The 20,771-nt window shown below is 43.4% G+C and overlaps 1 protein-coding gene across 3 annotated transcripts; it reads right to left on the reverse strand.

Moving 5' to 3' along the window:
- Positions 1-6,005: 6,005 nt before the first annotated feature.
- Positions 6,006-19,746, reverse strand: gc2 (guanylyl cyclase 2). 3 transcript variants are annotated; one of them, XM_041964624.1, is made up of 25 exons: positions 19,615-19,746; positions 18,380-18,838; positions 17,444-17,572; positions 17,123-17,302; positions 16,886-17,003; positions 16,481-16,782; positions 16,248-16,379; positions 16,009-16,112; positions 15,790-15,908; positions 15,467-15,551; positions 15,201-15,297; positions 14,876-14,998; positions 13,931-14,011; positions 13,634-13,810; positions 13,263-13,419; positions 13,027-13,179; positions 12,180-12,328; positions 11,772-11,935; positions 11,302-11,494; positions 11,032-11,206; positions 10,733-10,831; positions 10,105-10,199; positions 9,930-10,015; positions 9,352-9,452; positions 7,989-8,108 (listed from the first exon to the last, which is right to left on the reverse strand). In XM_041964624.1, exons 2-24 carry the CDS (start codon positions 18,632-18,634, stop codon positions 9,353-9,355), a joined length of 3,273 nt encoding a protein of 1,090 aa, XP_041820558.1. In that variant the 5' UTR covers positions 18,635-18,838; positions 19,615-19,746; the 3' UTR covers positions 7,989-8,108; position 9,352. The 3 variants fall into 3 exon arrangements, with proteins under 3 accessions (XP_041820557.1, XP_041820556.1, XP_041820558.1); XM_041964623.1 differs by lacking the exon at positions 9,352-9,452 and having other exon boundaries at positions 6,006-8,108; positions 17,444-17,569; XM_041964622.1 differs by lacking the exon at positions 9,352-9,452 and having other exon boundaries at positions 6,006-8,108.
- Positions 19,747-20,771: the final 1,025 nt, after the last annotated feature.

The following is a 20,771-nucleotide window of genomic DNA, read 5'->3' on the forward strand; positions in this document are numbered from 1 at the left end:
TCCCCAAACTCTGGACCTCTTTCCTGCAGTGCCGGAGGTTTACTAAAACACATCGCTGCTCCAGTCATGTGAGAACCCTCTGGTGAGTTTGGGTGCTGGCCAACCACAGTGTCAGCAAGGGTCAAGCCAACTGGGGTGACCTCACACGGCCTGCATCCTCTTTGGCTAAAACCAAACCCCGCTTTGGCACAGGTGATGGGTTCAGATCAAATCCAGGTTTGTTTACACCATACCATGTACGGCATCGGCCACCCACCACACTTGGACTCCCTCTGGAGCGATATTAAGTTTTTTTCAGGGCAGCTACACAACGCTTATTAAGAGAGCGTGCATGTGCGACAGCCGAGATTCAAGCCCCAGCTGTGTTTTCCATGGGAACCTAGATGGAGTAATTGAGGAGGACAACCCCCTCGGCCCAGGGGAGGTATCCGTGTTCTTCCACGCCTCGGAGAATGCCACGCTCGGCTTTCCGAACCTCTACTACACTTTGCATGCGACAATTTGCTGGGACCTTTTATCTCAAACACCTTTCAGCATCATGAGTGGGATCATGTGCGGTGCAGCTGGTCCCAGTGGGAATCGTACCCTTCACCCCGGCAGAGCTGGTGCCATGTTGTACCAGAGGACCACCTGTCTGTATCTGCCTCTCAATATGTCACTGTCAATACGAAAAACTCTTTTGCAGCTATTGCAAATTTATTCCTGTCCCGATCCATAGTTCTTCATATTCTCTCCAATTATTTTTCTTGCTGAATATTTTTGGAATATTTTCTCTGCACAATTATACAAAATTAAATAAATACTTTTACTTTTTGGGAAATTTATTTCTTTGCAGGAGTTAAATGAGACACTAAACTTCTGTTTAGGCGACAAAACAGTGTCCACACGAGGTCATGCTCCTGTTTCCAAGGTCACCTTCAACCTCAATATCAATTTAATGTTTGGGTGTTCACTTTCCAAGATGTAGCCTAGCTTAGCAGTTAGCTGTGGTGCCTTCCAACAACTCCAAAGCTGCCATATTGTACCTAAAGAGAATACACATAAATCACACACACAGAAGCAGAAAACAAACAGAGCGGTTAACAAGCTAGTTTAGCGCTAATTCCAGAACTTTCTCCACATCACAGGACATATCTCTGAGTTGGTCAGCTATTCAGATAAGCTCTGTGTTATGTTTATTGATGCTAAGTTGGTATAGTTCATCTATCACTATCAGATATATAAAGGTAACCGCAGCAACACTGCTGTTGCTAAAGTTACGTTAGCAGGACAGAAATGTCACTCTTTTTTGACCAATTTGGACAAAACTAACAAAAAACCTTCCCAACAAGAAGCTGACAAACATGAACACAATGCCAAGTTGAACTGATGAGTTTCAGCAAAATGGCAATTTATCAAATGTGACTATCAGGCTACGTTAGCTTTGACAGCTAATCTAACTGCAGTACCACATTTGCACATTTCTTTGACTCTCGTATAGCTGACCAGCTTGCTAGCTAAGAGGTTCCCACATCTATTTGGGAGTAGCTGGAAGTTTTAGGTTTTTTTCCCTTTTTTTATGAAACTAGCATGTCTTCTCTTCTCTGCTATGAGTATTTGAGCTAAGCTAGGCTAAATATGTCCTTGTCTTATTTATCATTTGTGAACACAGATATAAAATTGTTATCAATCTTCTCATGTGATGCACAGTTTCCTGAAATGTTGGCATATTTTTTAAAATCTGCCAAACCTAGCTTAGCATTAGCCTGGCTGACTATACCGTGGATACCTGTGGTGCACCTTAGGTGAACTTGACTCATCTCATAATTTGACAAGTTTTATTGAGACAAAACACAAAAAAAATGTGATTTCAAAGCGTTGTCCATCATCTCCTTTTGCGTTAGCCTCTTTCTCGCACTCACTCTCTCACCTCTTTAACCTCTTGTTACGGAAAAACGGGACAGCATTATGAGAGCCGGAATACCGGCCTGCAGTCTCTCCCACAATGGCAGCTAGCTACCAATCGAGCCGACAGGCAACCCGACTCTTCCCCGGGGAAATATCAGCTGCTTTTCACAGGAAGCCCGGTTCCGCTAACCTCCGTCTGGCGTGACACCAGTCAAACCTCTCATCCGCTGCTGTGAGAACACTAAGCGAACCTAACCTTTGACCTTTCACCCTGTTTCACTTTTAATATTAACGGAGGAGCATTTCAGATTCTGCCTGCACCTCTGAAATTCTGCAGAAACCCAAATCCTGCTGAATTTCCTCAAAATTCAGAGAAACACAAAACACTCCCTCACTTCAGGTTAAAATCAGATTTTCTCACTGCTACAGTGACGCCGTCACGCATCACTGCTGAGTAATTTCCCAAATAATAGGTGTGGTGCTGGGCTTTAAAATAAAACAAGATGTTCTATGATTTCATGAGAATTAAGACACTGTTTTCAGTTGTTTGACTGTGGGAGTGAGACAAGAGCCAACAAAGACACTGTCCTCTCATAGGTGTGTGTTTGCATGTGTGTAGTAGCTTGTCGGCTGAATGATGCAAATTTTGCATCGGTTCATTAATGTGGTCGATGTGCTTTGGCGTCAGTTGTCCTGGTCTACAGACACACAGGAGGGAGATACAGTAATGTCATGTGGGTTGATGGATTGTGATTTAATTTTTAAGATTGGGGAAGAATGTGACAGCAACCTTTGTGAGCGTCTTTCTCTGGTGTCAATTAAACAAAATTAGCTGCAGAATAAAAAGATTGGTCAGTTCCCTTGAAATGGTGTAATTTAGTGTATATTTTATATACAGAGCAATCCAATATTTTTCAGCATACCCTTAAGACAAAACAAACCATAAAAACCCAACATGTTATATTAATTAAGCATTGAGCACAACAGTGTTTTTTTTCTAACTTAATAATAACACAGTGTTTGAGTGGTTTGTTGATGAGAATTGGGGTGTTCATAGGCGACCTGTATCTGCCCCGGGACCCTCTGACAGGTTCATATGATCATGTTTGTTCCTCTCTAAAATAATTGAAAAGTTTTCAGAATAATTAAAAAAACTGTTGAAATTCATTTACATACACACATATTTGTGAAGCTTCTATTTTGCTGTTTATTTAGTTGATTCTCCCAGTTTCTTCCATCTTTATGGCCACCTCATGGCTGAACCTCTTTCTTACGTTTGCCTCCTCTCTCCTCCTTATTGACACATTGACACCACCGCGCCCTCTGCTGGTCGCGACTGCTCCCTGCAGCAAATCCTCTGCTGCTATTGTACTTGCAACAAAGGAGCAGAGCCAACAAAGCTGAAACACACACACAGGAAACACAAAGGAAAGCATGCGTCCCTTTGTTACAGCCTCGCTCTGTTATTTCAGAACAAGCACAGTTGCGACACCGCTGCTGCTGCTGCTCTTGACAATGCAATTTAAACAGACACAGACAGACAGTTTATTTATCCAACTGGGAACAAATAGCTTAAATCTGCACATCTTCAAAAGCACTCAGTCCTACATTGATTTTGTGATCAGTAACATCCAAACAAATATATTTTCCAGTCAACCTCTGTGCTGTGTATGATGCAGAAAGTACACATTATAATATATTTCCTGAAAGTAGCAAGTACTTACTATATATTTATATAATTCATGTGTTCAGAAGTACTTGTATGAAAGTGGTGATCACCTGAAACCGCTTAACATGTAATCAGTGCAGTTTTCTGACAGTAAACATATAGACATTTGAATCTATGTGCTGGTGCATTCAAAGAAAATATGTAAGAAATAAATTGAATGTGAGGTTTTACAGTACATTAACATTGTGTTAGGCATCTTTATTATTGCTCATATTTTGGCTTTTTACACAGTAGCTTCAGTTTAAGATTTTAAAGTCTTATGATCTTTTTAAGTTTAGCTTGTTGTTTTGACCGTTTATTGTCTCCATGAAACTGCTTTTTTGGTTTCCTGCCATTATTTTTTTTTTATTGCAGTTGTGACCTAAAGGTTTGTGAAGCCAACTTGAGGGGAATAAATCCAGGTGGAATGGAAGATCAGTTTCCACACATGAATGCATGTCAGTGTGTATTTTCAGCACTGATTCACATCACATTCACTTTCCCAATTCAACCTATTGAATCTATAGAGAGAAAGGTGGAAAATTCCAGCAATATATATATATATTTCTTCTTATGTTTTTAGCCTGAAATAAAAAGGACAAAAAAAAAAAAAAAAAAAAAAACTTAGCATCATGCAGTGTTTCTTGCTCTAACTAAGCTAAACTGGCTGTAGCTGCAGTTAAAATACAGTTTGGAACCAAACCAGGCAACCTAACTGACAGCAAGAAGCAGGAAGTAGATGCACCCGACTGTTGTTACTTCCTGCTTCTAAGAACAATTAGTGTTTTTACCTTTGTGTTTGTGTACAGAGAGGAAACAGTCGGGTAGTTCCTTCCCTCCCTCCCTTTTCGTGCTAAACTAAGCTGATCAATGAACAATTCCTGTAAATATAACAAGCTGCTTATTGATCATGAACTTTCTGTGATGCATGCCGTAAACTAATTCCCTCATATTTAGAGTTAGTCATGTGTCTGCATGTGTTTTGTGCTACAGGGTCTTGACTTGTGGTGTATTTTTGATTAAAAGAGTCTGACTGGACAGCAGTGGCTCATGTTTGCACGAATAATCCTGGCCTAATCTCCCATTCCTCAACATTATCTAATCTTTCCAATCTATATTCCTCCTATTCTATATCACCATATCATAATCTATACTAACCTCTTTCTGCCCCCAAACAAACTGCCATTAACGCCTGGATAACCGTGTAAATCCGCAGATAATCTCAGCTCTGCGGCCTCCACACGCGACAGCTTGTCGGGAGCTCGTCGCTGACTGCTGGACGACATATAAACTACACGCCTGCGAGATGTTCGAGAGGGATGGTGTTTCTTAACGATGCCTGTCAGCGTCAGCGGCCCGAATGTGTTTCCACCAAGCAGTGCAACCAGTAGCCGTCTGGTTAATAAGCTGTTTGTGCTCGTTGTGACGTGTCTGACACGGTTTTCTAAGGTTGATTCTATTTTTTTTAAGATGAAAAATCTTAAAATTTTCACTGTCTTTGGGCAACAAACTAAATAAATTATGCTGTCTACCAGAATTACATTCCTGGAAGTGAGAAGAAAGCTTTAAAAACTATTTTCAGACCATAATTGAGGGCAATAAAACGTTGCAAAAAATATAATGCAAGTTATTTGAAAAAATGTGAGTATTTGTAGACACTCCCTCACACACGCACACACACACACACACACACACACACACACACACACACACACACACACACACACACACACAGTTTTCCTGTGGCAAGTCGGGGATTTGGCCTCAGTATTTCTAAAATTCTGGCTACAGTTCTGGATTCAACCAAAATCCAGTTCACAGATCCAGTTTCACTATGTTTCAAACACTCGGCCCTCCTTAAGAAGACACACAACAAGTGTTGTTTTCTCAGCATGATTTGTTTCCTGCTGCCACCATGAGAAGTAAAAGCCATCGAGACAGCGCAGACGGGGAAACAGCGCCACCCGCAGGCCTCATCAAGAGAAAGGATGGAGACCCTCACAGCCCCGCCTACACTGTTTGATTGACGGGTGGTTTTCTGGGAGATGCAGTGCAGAAACATGACAGGGGTCCCGAAGTAAATGTGAGGGGTCATGAGATGATCGATAGGATAAGAAAGAATCTGTGTGTGACAACATACACATGCATGAGCAGTAGTGGAAAGTAATAATTACATTTACTTACATATTGTACTTAAGTACAGTTCTAAGGTACTTTTATTTTACTAGAGTATTTACATTTCCTGCTACTGTACACTTGACAGCTTTAGTTGCTATTTAATTTGCAGATTTGGATTAATAACCCAAAATGTAATAACGAAATAAATAATGATGTATTCTTATAGATTAAGATAAAACTTTATTGATGCTTTATTGGGGAAATTCAGAAGAACTCCAGCAATGACTTTTACTTGTAACAGAGTATTTCTGCACTGTAGTGCGGCTACTTTTACTTTTTTTTTACATCGTCCACCACCGTGTGTGAGCTGGAGTTGCATACATTCAGTAAAAAGAGGATGGTAAGCTTCCTGTGTGTTTATGGATTTTAAACAGACCACCACACACACACACGCACACACGCACACACACACACACACTGAGGATCAGCAGAGATAATCCTGCTGAGCTGCCAGGAGGCTTTCTGTAGCTTAAACAAACTTTAGTTTATTTTAGGTTGCGCCACCAGGGGGCGCTGTGAGCTTGTTTAAAAACCAGCCTCTCAAGCACAGTGATAAACTCAATTACCAAACGTCTTTACACTGAATTCAAGCACCAAAGCATTTATTGCAGTGTTTGTGAGGCAGGTTTGGTAACAAAAATAAAGTTGATTCGATACTGTCACTCATCTAAATCTAAAGAACACGATCATTTCCAACTATAAGCACAAAATTAAAAACATAAACCTGTCTGAACTAAATTTAACCAATAAAACATCAGAGTACATTAAGCGTTTGTGACGATGACATAAAATCAGAGAAGGAAAGAATCTGCTTCCTGCTGTAAAATGAAACAACCACCACTAATCCGACCTCAGATGCAGTTGAGATTTGACCCTCTCTCACGGGAGCAGACCTGTGGACTATCTGGACTATCTTAGTCTTTAATTATCATGAGGGGGTTTGCTGCACGATGTTTTTAATGGTGATTATGAAATATCATGGTTGACAGCAGAGATATGACAGGAAACCAGGTGAACCAGGGGCGTAGTGGTTCAAGGTTGCCCCATTAGACCTCCAGGCCGATCTGCAACACTGTTGCTAATTCATCCATTGAAGTTATTCTTTTAAACATTAATGTGTGTTAAACCTCTGTGAATGTAGACCACATGAGCCTGGTAATAGCCTGATCCGACAGATGCAGGCTGTCCGGAATGAAAATGTCAGGCCTGACAGCTGATCGCTTTAGCTCACATCTACCAAAGCTACATCTGAGACGCTTGTGACGTCGACCAATAGGAGCTCAGAGCGCTCTTCTGCTGCAAACGCGGCGAGGCGAAGGAGGAACGATGACGCGTTGTGGAAGCCAGTATCACGTCGCTTTGGATGCCTTTGTTTGTTTACATTCCTGATCACCCCCGTCCTGATGACATCACACAGGTGGTCAAAGACGAGGTGCTGTGATTGGCCGGGGACCAACGTGTGCTCTGTTCTGTCTCTCAGTCGATTCATGGCAATAATTTATGACTCTTTAACTGCCTAATATGAGTACCTGAAGATCAGTGATTAATTCTGGCAGTTTATTTGTGTTTTTCCAATATCAACAACTTGGCGCCACAAAGCCAAGATGCCAAAAACCTCCATAAACAGGAAGTAAAAACAAAAAGGTGGAGCCGTCTTTTCTTCCCTCCTTGAATCACCTCTCTCCTTACCTCTCCTCCCTCCGGAGAGGGGAACAGGGAGGGGACGGGGGAGGAAGTGAAGGAGAGATTAGCTGCGTTCCTCTGCTGCTGATGGGCGGCGTCTGTAGATCCCTGCTTCGCTGAGTCACCGCTTCTCAGCCTCTATACATAGTTCAACATAAGACTTCATCTAGTCAACTCAAGCTGTTAACACACACACACACACACACACACACACACACACAGTGATAATCTGAACGAACACTGTCATCGGCCTTCGTCTCCTCCTGGAAACTTTTCTCGGTGGATGGTCACCAGCCAGGAAATGATGCTTTCCTGTGAGACACTGGTGCAAAATGACACTCTTTGTCCTTGGCGTGAAGCTCATGAGGGTCTTCGTCGATCACTTCTGATACAGTTCAAAGGTCATAGTTTTCTGTGGTCGGTCTTAGCGCTGACAGCCCGGCCCAGCAGTGAGAGTCCTGCTGGAGCTCCAGGTCCAGGTGCAAGGTGGTGCACTTCACAGGTGTGTCAGTGGTGCGACAACATGACGTTGTCGTCGTCGTCGAGCGCCTGGAGCTGACTTACGACGCGGATGTGAGAGATCTTCTTCACCGCCTTGTGAAACACCTGCTTCAGGTCCTTTGACTCGTCCTTTGCGACGCCGATGGGGGAGCTGAGAGGAGGAGAGGGGGCGGGAGGGAGTCAGGAGGAGGGAAGACAAAATTTAACACAACATGGGAAAAATGCTGCCATAAAACACTAAAATAACAGAATCATTAAAGTGACATTTTGGAGAAAAAATTTAATCGCTTTCTTGCTGAGCGTTGGATGAGAAAATCAATCTTATATCTGGGACTAGAGCACAGATCTGGAGCCAGGAGGTGATTAGCTTAGCTTCGCATTAAAAACAAATAGGACACTGCTAGCCTAGCTTTGTCTGAGATAAAGAGAATATACCACCAACACTGACAAGCTAATCTCCAGAAAAACTGTCGCCGTTGTGCATTTCTGCAAACCACAAATATATTGAAGCTTTATGTTTCTTCATGTTCAAACGTTACATTTCTTTACAGTGGAAATCTCAGTTTTATGTTGTGTCAGTGCTGTGGTTAAGGTCTGGTTAGGGTTAGGCACAAAAACTACTTGGTTAAGGTTCGGAATAGATCATGTTTTGGCTTAAAACATCCAGTTTAGCTGGAAAAATGAGGTCTCGTTAAAGATACCCAGGTTTTTGTAAAGGAACACAGCTTGAAAAGTGATCTGCTGCTTGCCTGGCTACGCTCTAGCTTGCTAGATACGTGCAAATTTAGCAGATCTGTGTTTTGCATTTTATTGTGACGACAGAGCCTGTTCTCCACTGCTTTCAGCCATTATGCTAAGCTATGCTAATCACCTCCAGGCTCTACTTGATGCAGAGATGTAAGAGTGGTGATCTTAGCACCTATTCCTGTTATGACCTTTCCTGTGATCACAGAGGATCTGTTATCAATCACAGTGTTGCACCTGTTCATCTAAACGCACCTGTTCCAGATTTAAAGAAGCATCACCTGATTTAAGATTTTATTTCAGCCCATCGCTGCTCACAGAATCCAGTGATGCTGTTCTGAATTCAACCCTGACCTTTTAACTGCAAACTCTCCTCTCGTGATAAACATATAAATAAATATTTGAGGTTTTCGAGCGACAGCAGCAGCAGCAACATGTTGACAGCCAGATGACACATTTTAAAAAAGAACTCGTAAAGTAGAAGAACTGAGTTTTGTAAGTGACCAACAATTCAAAATGGTAATGCAGACGTTTAAAGGTTAAATTTTATTTTAAGGACAGAATCCCCACATCCCTCGCCTGAAAGGACGAGTCAAGTTGCCGACCGAGCAACTAATGTTATACATTTTTTTTGGAATGCATAACATTACCTCAGTTTTTCTTCTTTGCAAGTAGTTCCTGTTGTTGTTTCTCGGCTTTCCGTTTCTTGTACTGGGCTATCTCGGCCATCTGCAGCCCGTGAGCCATTTGCCTGTTGGACAAAGTTAACAGCGTGAACGTAAAGCACACACACACAAACACTAATCCTAAATCAACTCAGCTACTTGTGCATTGCTTGGCTGGACTACTTGTTGTAAAGAGTCTGGAGTTCTGCATCTATCCTGTAGGGGGCCTTAACGCTGCTAATATAGGCTGCTGGTTTCACTCGTGGTGGTGCTGAACATCACAACAACACTACCACAGCCATCCTTCTCAGAGTTAGATGAGAAGATCGATACCAATCTCATGTGTGTGCGTTTAGTAGAGATCTAGAGCTGGGAGGCGATTAGCCTAGCTTAGCATAAAGAAAGGAAGAAACAGCAAAAATGCATGAACGCACTAAAAGAGGAATTATTCTGAGGGGTTGACGGCAGACGTGAGCAGACAAAGACGACCAGCGCAGGTATGAGGGAGGCACAGAATAAATGAGGAGGAGGGATGAAGGAGGAGAAAGGACAGTTGTTCCTACCCGGACTTGACTTCTGGAGGAACGGGCAGAGGTTTGGTGAATCCGTCCCTCCCGACGAGCCAGTACGTCTCCTCGACTGCTTTCCCCTGAGAAAGAGGAAGTCAAAGATGGTGGCAGTGAGGGGCTGTTCTTCATCCACATGCAGAAACATCATTTGCCTGGTGAAGGGTCGTACCTTGACTTCGGTCTTGCCTCTCAACTCGAGCTTGTAGCCGAGGTTTAGGTCCCGCAGGACCTTCACTGTACTCTGGTGGACGTGGATCCTGTAGGCTGCAGCAAACAAAGCGATCTTCATTGTAATTTCCAGGCATCAAGAAGACATCATAGTAGTGCCCACATGTCACTTTGATCAAAAACACAAGAGTTTCTAATTTTGGTCATGTTCACCAGACCTCTCATTTTAGCCAAATTTAAGACAACTTGTGCTTTTTATGATTTCAGAGTAGAGTTGTGTGATATGACCATACAATATATATGCAGCTAATGATTACTTTTATTTCAAATGAATCTGCTGATTATTTTCTTTATTAATGATGAATTGTTTGCCTAGAAAATGTGAGAAGAGACAATTAAATGCAAATGTGACGTTTGCCTTATCGCACTCGCAGCCGCATTTTAAAAGTTGGCTCCATTAGATGTTGAAAAACGACACAATAATCGATAATCAAAATAGTTTCTCAATCATTTTCCTGTTGATCTAATTGTTTCAGCTCTAGAATCTAGATTTATTTCTCTGTCAAGTATTTTATCCACAGCGTCGGCCATTGCTGTCTGGTTATTTTTATCCATAAACTGTAGCTTACGCAGGCCGGTGGACTCCATACGAGAGGCGGTGTTCACTGTATCTCCAAACAGACAGTACCGCGGCATGGTGAGACCTACAACACCTGCTACACATGGACCTACAACAGTCAAACACACACACACACACACACACACACACACAGCTACAGGTCATTAGTTGGAAAATGCATCATCACAAAGCTGAAAACAGGCTGATTAATGCACATTTGATATTTTAAGTATATTTAACTTATATACAACTTTGACTGCAGGACTTTAACTTGCAGTGCAGTATGTCCAGTGTGGCATCGTTCCTCACCTGTGTGCAGTCCTATTCGTATCCTGACAGGGACGTCAGGCATGTGTCTCATTTTGAAGGTTCCCACCGCGCTCAGGATGTCAAGGGCCATGTTAGCTATCTCTGCAGCATGGCGGTTGCCGTTAGGGACGGGAACACCCGACGCCACCATGTAAGCATCGCCGATAGTCTCCACCTGGAGTAGAGAAGAGTGATAATGGGATCTAATGGGACTGAACGCCTGACACCACAATATTTGCGGCAGCAGAGGTGAAAGATGGGACACAGCACCTTGTAGACGTCGTGGTTTGCTATGATGGCGTCAAAGATCGTGTAGAGGTTGTTGAGCAGGTCGACCACCTCGATGGGTTCGCTGTTGGCCGAGATGGTGGTGAAGCCGACGATGTCGCTGAAGTAGAGCGACACATTGTCAAAATACTCCGGTTCAACGGTGCCGCCCACCTTCAAAGCCTCGGCCACAGACCTGCAGCGTACAAGTGTATTTTTGATTTGTGCTTTAAGATAGAGCATCTACAAAACAAACAGATTCATGCACATTTTCTGCAATGTGTTTATTGTTAACCCTGCTGTGTGTTTCCAGACATTGCCTGACATTATCCTCCAATCATCAACCAGCCAGTATCATAATTTGGCACCCATATGTGTCTGCATGCAGTAAATCTTTACATATATACAACCTTCTCTTGCAAGTGTGCAGATGTTTTGGTGTGTTTTGTACGAGCGAGTCTACGTTAGCTTACGGAGGCAGCATCTGTGTCAGCAGCTTCTCTGTCTTCTGCTTCTCGATCTCCAGCTCCTCCGTCCGCTCCCTGATCAGCTCCTCCAGGTTAGACGAGTACTGCTCCAGCATCCTCAGCATGGAGTCGATGATGTTGGTCTTCTTCCCCTTGTTGATGTTCTTAAACTGAGCGGGCGGGAAGGAATAAAGGGCAGAAATAAAATACAGATATATATAGCAAATACATTTTACCAAAGCAAAATAGACCATTTTACACCCAATATGGTACAGCTATCCAGTGATTTGTTCACTATGGCTAGTATATATCTATTCGTTGTATCTGCAGGTCACACACTTGAAGATGTGGTTAACTTCACCTGTTTCTGAATCTATACTGGCAGTTAAAGTGGTACCACAGAATCCAGCCCACCTGGTCAAAGATCTCGTCAAAGGCCGGCCTCTTGTCCGGCTGCTCGTTCCAGCACTGCTTCATCAGCTGGATGCACTCTAATGGAGCGTAGTCCGGACTGACCACCGGCCGACACAGAGGAGGAGGCTTACGCAGCTTCTCGATTATGTCTAAAACACAGAGAAACGTCGGCCGTGATGACAATGTCGGCCAACGAGGGAAACACTCTTCAGATCAAGATATCTCCACTTCTCATCAAATGGGTTCACATGTCTAAGATTTTAGGCAAGAGTGTGTTAACATGATAGCTGATTGGTGAGACTTTGACCTAAATGCTAGCTCCAGAATGCTAACATGCTAACAATGTTCAGATGGTGATGCTTAGGTGTTTAAATTCACCATGTTCTCCATTTTAGTTCAGTGCATGCTAACGTTTCTGATTAGCATTAATGCAAAGTACAGCTGAGGCTGGTGGGACTGTTGTTCGTTTTGCGGGTATTTTGGTCATAACAACCAAAAGTATTGGACAAGTGATGGCGCAGGTCATCCTCATGGTGGCGCTAGAGGGAACATGATGGGATCACCAAAGTCAGTATGATTCATCCTCTTTGGACTGAAAATATCACTACCGACATCATGACAGTCTATTCAACATTTGCTGGAATACTTCTGCCACAGCTATGCATGCTATGCTAGCGCTATTGTTAGCGTAACATATAATAGCTCAGTTTTGAGAGGACAAACTGTATTGTCAGAGAGTTCAGTTCCTTCACTGCTGTTTAGGGGACAGTTTGGATGTAAGTTTTAAAGTTTAACTTGTCACAAGAACTTAATTAATTTAATTCCTGGATTAAAGTAGTTATCTTGCCTGTGGCGGACAGGTCCATCATGCAGAATGGAGGCCCTCTGATCACCACCTCCTGCATGACGATGGCAAAGCTGTACACGTCCCCGAGCATGGTCCCGTGCAGCCCCGGCTGCCCAGAGATCCTCAGGATCTCTGGAGCCGTCCACAACAACTCTGGAACCCACAGAACAGCGTCAGTTTTCTGCTGTAGCGAAGGTGAAACAAGTGAAGGTGACCCCCGGATCGTCATCTCTCACCGTCTGCAGGTGGTTCGATGTAGGGGAACCGCTGAGCCTCCAGAACCTCGTTGTAGCCGTAGTCCGTGACCTTCAGGACAAAACGTCCGTCCACCACACAGTTACGGGACTTCAGACGACTGTGAGACACTCCGCGGTGGTGGAGGTACTTCATACCCTGAGACAGAATACCAGCAAGTCTGACTGTTTTCACCAGTTTTATAGACTCGCCATCTTATAGAATATGATGTTTTATTATAAATGAAACTGTAGTTTAATTGCAGATGGAGGGAAGGTTATATATCATGTTCACTTCCAGCCCTTCCTGTCACACGCCACCGCCACCTCCACTTGTCTTATCTGCTCCTGTCCCGCCTTCCCTCCCTGCTGACCTTAATCAAATCCAGCAGCAGAGACGACTTGAACATCCAGTCCAGTTTGACGTCTTCGTTTAGCAGCAGGTCCTCCAGACTTCCTCTGGAGCAGAACTCGGTCACGATGGCGAACACGCCACAGTCGTGAAAGAAGCCCAGGAAAGGATTGACGTTCTCGTGACGCATGTCCTTCATCTGTTACCACAACAAAACCCAGAACTTCATGATGCCGGTTTCTTTTATTGGCTGCGTTTTTCGTGACTTTTGTTAATTATAAATATATACTAGATACTAAACAGATACGATGTCATGTACCAGTTCAAACACATGGCTGGTTTTGGGGTTGATGTTGCTAAACGTTCCATCAGGGAGTCTCTTCAGCCACGCCCAGTCACCCTGGAGGAGAGAAACCCCAAACAGCAGGTTCACAATATAACCCCAAACCATTAAAAGTTAATGGCAATGGAACTCTTTTTCTTACGGGTATATAGGGAAAATTTTTAATTAATAATATCACCATACAAGTTCTGCATTTGATTACTTACATTAAGAAAATATTTTTTGTATGTAAGTTTTCTTAAATTCTATGTTTAAACATTCTAATTAGGGAATTATGTCATCAAGAATAAGCTAATTTGCATACATTTCCAGACAAGAAATGTGAATATTGGATATCTGTGGAGATCCGCAGCCTCCCCTCCTTTTCCCTCGTTTGTGCTGTCATGTTTTTCCCTCCTCTTGTCTCTTGTCTGTCTCTTCCCTGTCTGGCTCGTTTAGTGAAATCTCTGCAGGGCGGGGCCAACAGGTGGGTCCAGCCTGCTCGCCAATTGAGCACAGGTGTGTTCACTGAAGCAATTAAGACCCACCTGACTACACAATATATAAGCTCCAGGAAATCATCCAGTATTCGTCAAATCGTCTGCCTCACAGTGTGGCAATGACAAAGATCTCCTTATGTGTTGAGTCTTTCTTTCTGTCTGTCAGTGCTCAGTTCCCTGACATTATTTTGTGTTTGTGCTCAGGTAAATCAAGCCACCTGCTCTTGTCTGGACCCAGTCTGTCTGCTCACCCTGTGGCCGGTTTGCTTGCTGAACTTTCATTTAACGGTTTTACTTACTTACTTCAACCTGCTAAAGTAGATATCACCAAGAAACTTTCCAAGTTGATCACTTAGATTAAGACAATTAGTTTTTGTGTCTGTATGTCTTTACAGTGCAGTCTGTCGTCATTGAGCTGCGTGTATTAAACTTGCTGTTTGACCTCGTAAATGACGACGTTGGAGTTCTCGTAGGTGGCCGGTGTTTGCGTGGAGACTGGCGACGTGACGCTGCGTTCTGACACGCTCCTCATGTTGCTGGCCCTGCTGTCGTCCAGATTCAGCTTCTGTAAGGAGTCAGGTTCAGGATGTGAGACAGGTGTTCAGATTGAATAAGTTTTAAAGGCAACCTCGGTAACACAAAAACTGCCAGTTTTGATGTTTATGTTTGATCCTGACACTTCAGGAAATGAAATGAAATTCATGAAATTGACACTTCCTGTTGTGCGGTTTTATTTCTATATCGAATGCAATCAAACAGGAGCTGACCTTGTTGCTAAGTGACGGGTTTATAAATGTGACATCATCCAGAGTCAGCAAGATCTTGTTTGGACCCCTAACCAGTCGAATCTGATTGATGCGTCTCCTAGGCAACAAGGGACAAGTGGAGAGACGGGGGTGAGTGAATCAGTCCTGCAGTTCACCAGGAACAAGAAACATATCTGTGACTGATAACAAAACAAAAACTAGCCAACAAACAACCACGTTTTCTTAATAACTTCTTTACCTGTAATTCATTTTCACTTAATTTGTACCTGATGCAGTAAATCAACGCCACTGCAAAAACAGATGTGGCCATCGTTCCGAAGAACATGCTGATGGTCGAGAACAGATCCACCCCTGGAAGACAAAAAGAAGAGTTTTGATGGAAAACATTGAAATTGAAAGTTCTGAAGAATCAAAGAAACCTGACTAAAGAACAGGTGTGACATTTCTAATGAGACAGGTTGGACAGCTGTGCACTGTACAGCTAGAGAACATATCTGGACGAAATGTAATATAAACAATCCAAGCTAATCAGTTTTTTTGTGAAGTATACATGCAGTAGAGTCTGAGATCACAGTTTAAAGTTCCTAACCGCCTGAGCAGATGACTCCAGGAGTAAACCAGCAGGAGGAGTCCTTCCTGGGCCGGTTGCCGCGAGGGAAGTGGATGTCTCGGCCCAGGAATCGCACCATACCGACCTCCGTGTCGATCCTGTCAAGCGGATTGATCAAGTTATTAATGCAAAAAAACAGCAGCACCTGAGATGGCACTGCCTGTGTTTGAGTATGGGTGTAGGCGCAGTCCTGTATACCTGTATGTTGGCTTCAGCTCCCAGGAGAGTCCATCTGTGTCCAGTATGAGGTAGTCAAGCAGAGCTGCTCCGGAGCCATTGGTTTTGATGGGATGGCTGAAGCCCTGCAACGTAAATAAGATATGACAGAGGGCACCATTGCAGCGATTTTTTTCTAAGATGGGTCACCAGTGATTTACTGCATATTCCAGTCTTCATGACTGTAGAAACTGTGTCTTCTTTCACAATCCTTTTAGTACCTGGAAGGCCAGGTTGCGGGTGTGTGTTGCCAGGTTTCCCCCAGACATCCATGCCCCTGATAGGCGAACACGATGCACCACATGAGCCATGAAAAGGACGGAGCTGTAGATGGTGCCAAAGAGAGGAGACACCTGCAGGACACACAGACAGATTTGAGCTCAAACCGCCTTGCTTGAGGGCATCACAACGGCGCGCAGGCCCTCCTCTCCTCTGTAAAACCTTCATGCATCACCTGCTGTGGCTTCAGCGTCCTGGCCACCTCTCTCCTCTCCATGGCCTCTCTGTAGGCCTCGTAGAACGACACCTGGGGGGAGTCAATGGTGATGGTCAGCATGGCGTCGTAGGCCCGCAGCAGTTTGCTGTTGCTCCTCAGAGCCGGGTAGGTGACGTTGCGGTAGGGCAGGCTGTAGAGCAGGGTGTCGTAGGGCACAAAGACCAGCGAGCCGTCGATCATCTGCATGTCATAGGCCGTCTCCAAGAGAAGCTTCTGGGCTTCACCGCCGATCAGCGCCGAGTGCATGCAGAGGATCACAACTAGGACGAGACATGAAAGTTTGCTGCAGGTGACGCGTTTCTAAAACTGAAGCAATGACATGTTGGGGTAGTTGTTTGTAGGAAGCCCCTTTTTGAGGCTCACCTCGTATTTCGCTCATCTTGCGGACTTTGGCCAGAGTTCGTCTTATTCCGTGAGGTGTGTTTTCCATAAAGCTGACCAGCCTGACCGGCAGACCATGGCTCCTCAACGAATCAGCTACCTGGACAGGATAGCGACAACACACACACTGACCAGAGGGATCTAGGATCTAGGCAGATACTAGCCAACGAACCAATGACTGTTCTTTGCAGACATGTGAGAAACTAAAAACATTCAAACCTTGGTGGCCGTCTCCACCCAGATGTCCTCTGAGGAAGAGATGATGCCGATGTGGGCCCACCTGAAGTAGTTTATGATGCTGAGCAGCACCGAGGTCGGCCTCTGCATGGACCGGGCAAAGGTTGGGTGGCTCCGAACGTCATCCAGCTCGTAGCCAACACAACCCCATGGAAACAATACCTGGAGGAGGAGAGTAGAGCAGAAAATTGACATTTCACAGCTGGAAAGAGAGGAAAAAAAATTATTTCATGGTATTTCTACATATACACACATAAACCTCAACTCCCTCTAAAACACCACTCGCACAGAAACATCACTCACCTTGTTCCAGCCTTTGCTCAGCATTGAGGCAGCATCACAGTATCCGGGGTTGGCTGGACCAATGAACCCTGTGGCCTTGGTGTAGAAACCCATGAAGGCCTCCAGTGCTCTTGATGTCTCACATGGCTCCTGAAAAGTGACAATAAATTCTTAAATTAACCAATCCTGTGGCTGCACCTCCTTAGCTTCTGTTTGTATTTTTAGTTTGGTTTGTAAAATCATCTTGCAGCTCAAATGTTCAACCAATAATGTGCTTAAATGCTTCACCGACCCAGTTATTTATGCAGCTTTTGGTCAAACCCTGGTCTAAGACTTAGCCATGTAAAATCCATGAAGAAAGATAACTTTGCTCACCAACTGGAGTTGAACTCAGCAGCACCGCTGTCAATGCTACCGCTGATGGCAGCTTCATTGCAACAATGCAATGCAATGTAATATAGCATTTGGCTAAAATGTGGCCAAATATAACCTAATATTTAATGGAAATCTCATGCACTGCAGCTGAGTAAGCTGTATTTTTGTTGTTTTGCTGGTACGTTGACCTTCTCTAAGAAATATCATGAGCACTGAATGCCAGAAATGGTTCGCTTTGATATTTCAGCCCTGGACCGGGGCTAAGCATTTGTCGTTTTTTTGTCAGTCAAGTGTTTCTTGTGAACCAAACCCTACCAGAAGGTTTTTATGTGCATGTGTTATACAGTTGTCCTAGTTGTCTTTTAACTTTAGAGAGAGCCAGGCTAGCTGTTTCCATCTGTTTCTGGTCTGTGTGCTTAGCTAAGTTAACCACGTCCTGTCTCCAGCTCTGTACTTAATGCACAGACATTAGATTGACACAAAACATCAAAACACATGACATATGATGCTGTTTGATCTGCTACATTCAGTGGTTTATTTCACATTATTTTCAGGTTGATGAAGCTGAGATCAGCATCGTACCTGCAGCACAACATAGTCGAAGGTTGCAGCGTACGACAGCGAGGGGTCTCTGTTGATGCGGTTGACGGCGAGCTGAGCCGCCACACTGGGAAGGGCCTTGGCAAAGAGGGGGTCGCATCCCCACGGTCCCACCACCCCAACCTGAAACGATGCTGCCCGAACTGGGCAGGGCAGTAAATACGTGGAGGCCAGGAGAACCAGGAGGAACCAAAGGGGTCCATGGAGGGATGGAGGGGGTTGAGGAGAGAGATACATGGGTAAAAGACAGGGAGAGGAATGGAATGGAGGAAAATAGTTGACAGGAGGAGGGAAGGATGATGGGTCGACTTCAGGAGCTTTTCCTGGTGTCTACTTCCATGTTTGACGTACGGTGATGAAGGCACGGTGCCATGATTGTATCTCAAGGCTCATCAGCTCCAGCAAGAACCTGGAGGAAGACGATCTGAAGGTGCTGCTTCCCTGGAACAACGAAGGATTTGGAGAAAAGTAAAAGTGAAATTGATTTGTAGAGATACTCTTCCACTGTGACAGCTCATACATCAGAAGCTACAACTTAAACTAACTATAAAGTAGAATAAAATGGAAATACTCAAGTAAAGAAGTAGCTGTACTTAGTTACATTCCGCCACTGGGTTTAGCTTTGATTTTTCTGATATTTGACATTTAGCTGAATTTATAACATAGTTTAGCCCTTGACTCAAGGTTATTTGAAACCTTTTGGACTGAATTTTAATAAAATCAATAATATTTTGACTTTTAATGCCATTTTAATAGAAGCCAAAGTCTCACAGGAGCAGTTTTAGTGACTTCAGACTCAGAGATTGTACCCGGCTCAGTCAGCTTCAACAGGATTATCTGCTGTGACACTCTCATACCTTCATTGTACCGTAATCCTCACAGAGAAAATACAATATCCAAGTGGGTCGGGCCCAAAAATGTAATTATTGCTTGATCTCCTTGTGAGGTGAGCAAGTTTTTGAGACCCTTGAATGACTGTCGTTTTCTTAGATGTTAGAAATGTGTGAAGATGCAGATCCATGAGTCAGAATGTTTGCATGTCTGCAACTTAACGAAATACATTTAAGTACAGTAGAAATTCAAGATACTTCTACCTTATTGGAGTGTTTTCGCAGTGAGGTATTAGTACTTTTACTCACTCCTCCATCACTGCATCTCATCCTACAACATATACTGCGTTTCCTCTGTTGTGGTTATTTTGGTTAAAGGATTCGTACCGTTCATTGATGAGATGGACGGGTCTTCCTCCTGCACGCAGGCACCACAGCGATGGATAGTTTCATCACTTCTTCTTTTGTTTATATCCAAACGGCAGAAATGCGATGAGGGTCCAGACATGTAACTCAAGGAGGTTTACAGCTCATATGTGTGTGTGAGACGACCTAGAACAAGTGTGTGACCTGTCCTGTCAGATTATATCAAATCCAATCAGGACCTTTGCAGCTGTAAGCTGCAGTGACTGAGGTGATGATTATTACCATTACTGTTGTCAGGTTGGTGTAACAAAACTTTATGAACACATCAGTGCAGGTTTTACCTTCCAATTTTGTCCAGTGAGACATGGAGACGTTTGATTTACTTTGTGTTTTTACATCTTTGTGTGCAAACCAGACGACTGAGAGGTTCATGTGGTCCAACACACTGGTCTGAATCTACTGTGTTTTATATGCACAAATGGTTTTTAATTACAGTTTCACAATTTTTATTATAGGCAGCTGATATGATTTTAAAAATACCCTATGCTATGGCTTCACTCATGATTCTCGGCTGCTGCAGAGGAATAAATTATCATATCATTTGAAGCACTTTCATTCATCTGTAAGTACAAAATAATGATATTTACTTGTGTCTACATTAAGTTGCATGCAAACTGCAGATAAATTTGTCCTGCAGGGCTCCTGCATGGGTTGTTTTGATTGGCTTTCATGTTGCAGATTTGATGAAACAGACTTTTGTACTTTTCTAAATGCACCAGTAGTAAGTGAGTTAGATTTCTTTTTTATCTTTTAGATTTAAATGTTGTTTTGTGATTAAATTTACAGCAATGAAAAACAGTAGATCCGAGAATTATTAAGTATTTAATGCCCAGTGAGTACAGGATGCAAGACATTAAACATGAATGTTTAACACTGTGCTTTGTTCCTGTTTGTTCCAACATGGTATTTTTTTCTGTGTAGTTTTAACTTTTTTTATTTATCTTTAAGTAAATCCTTTTCTGGTTAAGTTCACCTGCATCCTGTGAAATTAAACACATCTCGGTGTCAAAAACAAACATATTCAGCTAATGAGAGTGAAGGTTGACCCCTCTCTCGCAGTTAGTTTGCACTTTGCATGTGTCCTCCATGTATCACACATGTCTTTCTACAACACAGCA

The sequence above is a fragment of the Chelmon rostratus genome, chromosome 23 (genome assembly GCF_017976325.1).
Source record: "Chelmon rostratus isolate fCheRos1 chromosome 23, fCheRos1.pri, whole genome shotgun sequence".
In the NCBI taxonomy this organism is placed as follows: Eukaryota; Metazoa; Chordata; class Actinopteri; order Chaetodontiformes; family Chaetodontidae; genus Chelmon; species Chelmon rostratus.

Bases quoted from the DNA above. Each gene is read 5' to 3' on its own strand.
- gc2 (XM_041964622.1), bottom strand. From the start codon at position 18,634: ATGTATCTCTCTCCTCAACCCCCTCCATCCCTCCATGGACCCCTTTGG. The intron at 13,420-13,633 runs GTCAGCAGGGAG...ATTCTGTCTCAG, and splicing joins TGCTGCTGGATTTGATTAAG to GGTATGAAGTACCTCCACCA. The intron at 10,832-11,031 runs GTGAGGAACGAT...TGACTGTTGTAG, and splicing joins ACGAATAGGACTGCACACAG to GTCCATGTGTAGCAGGTGTT.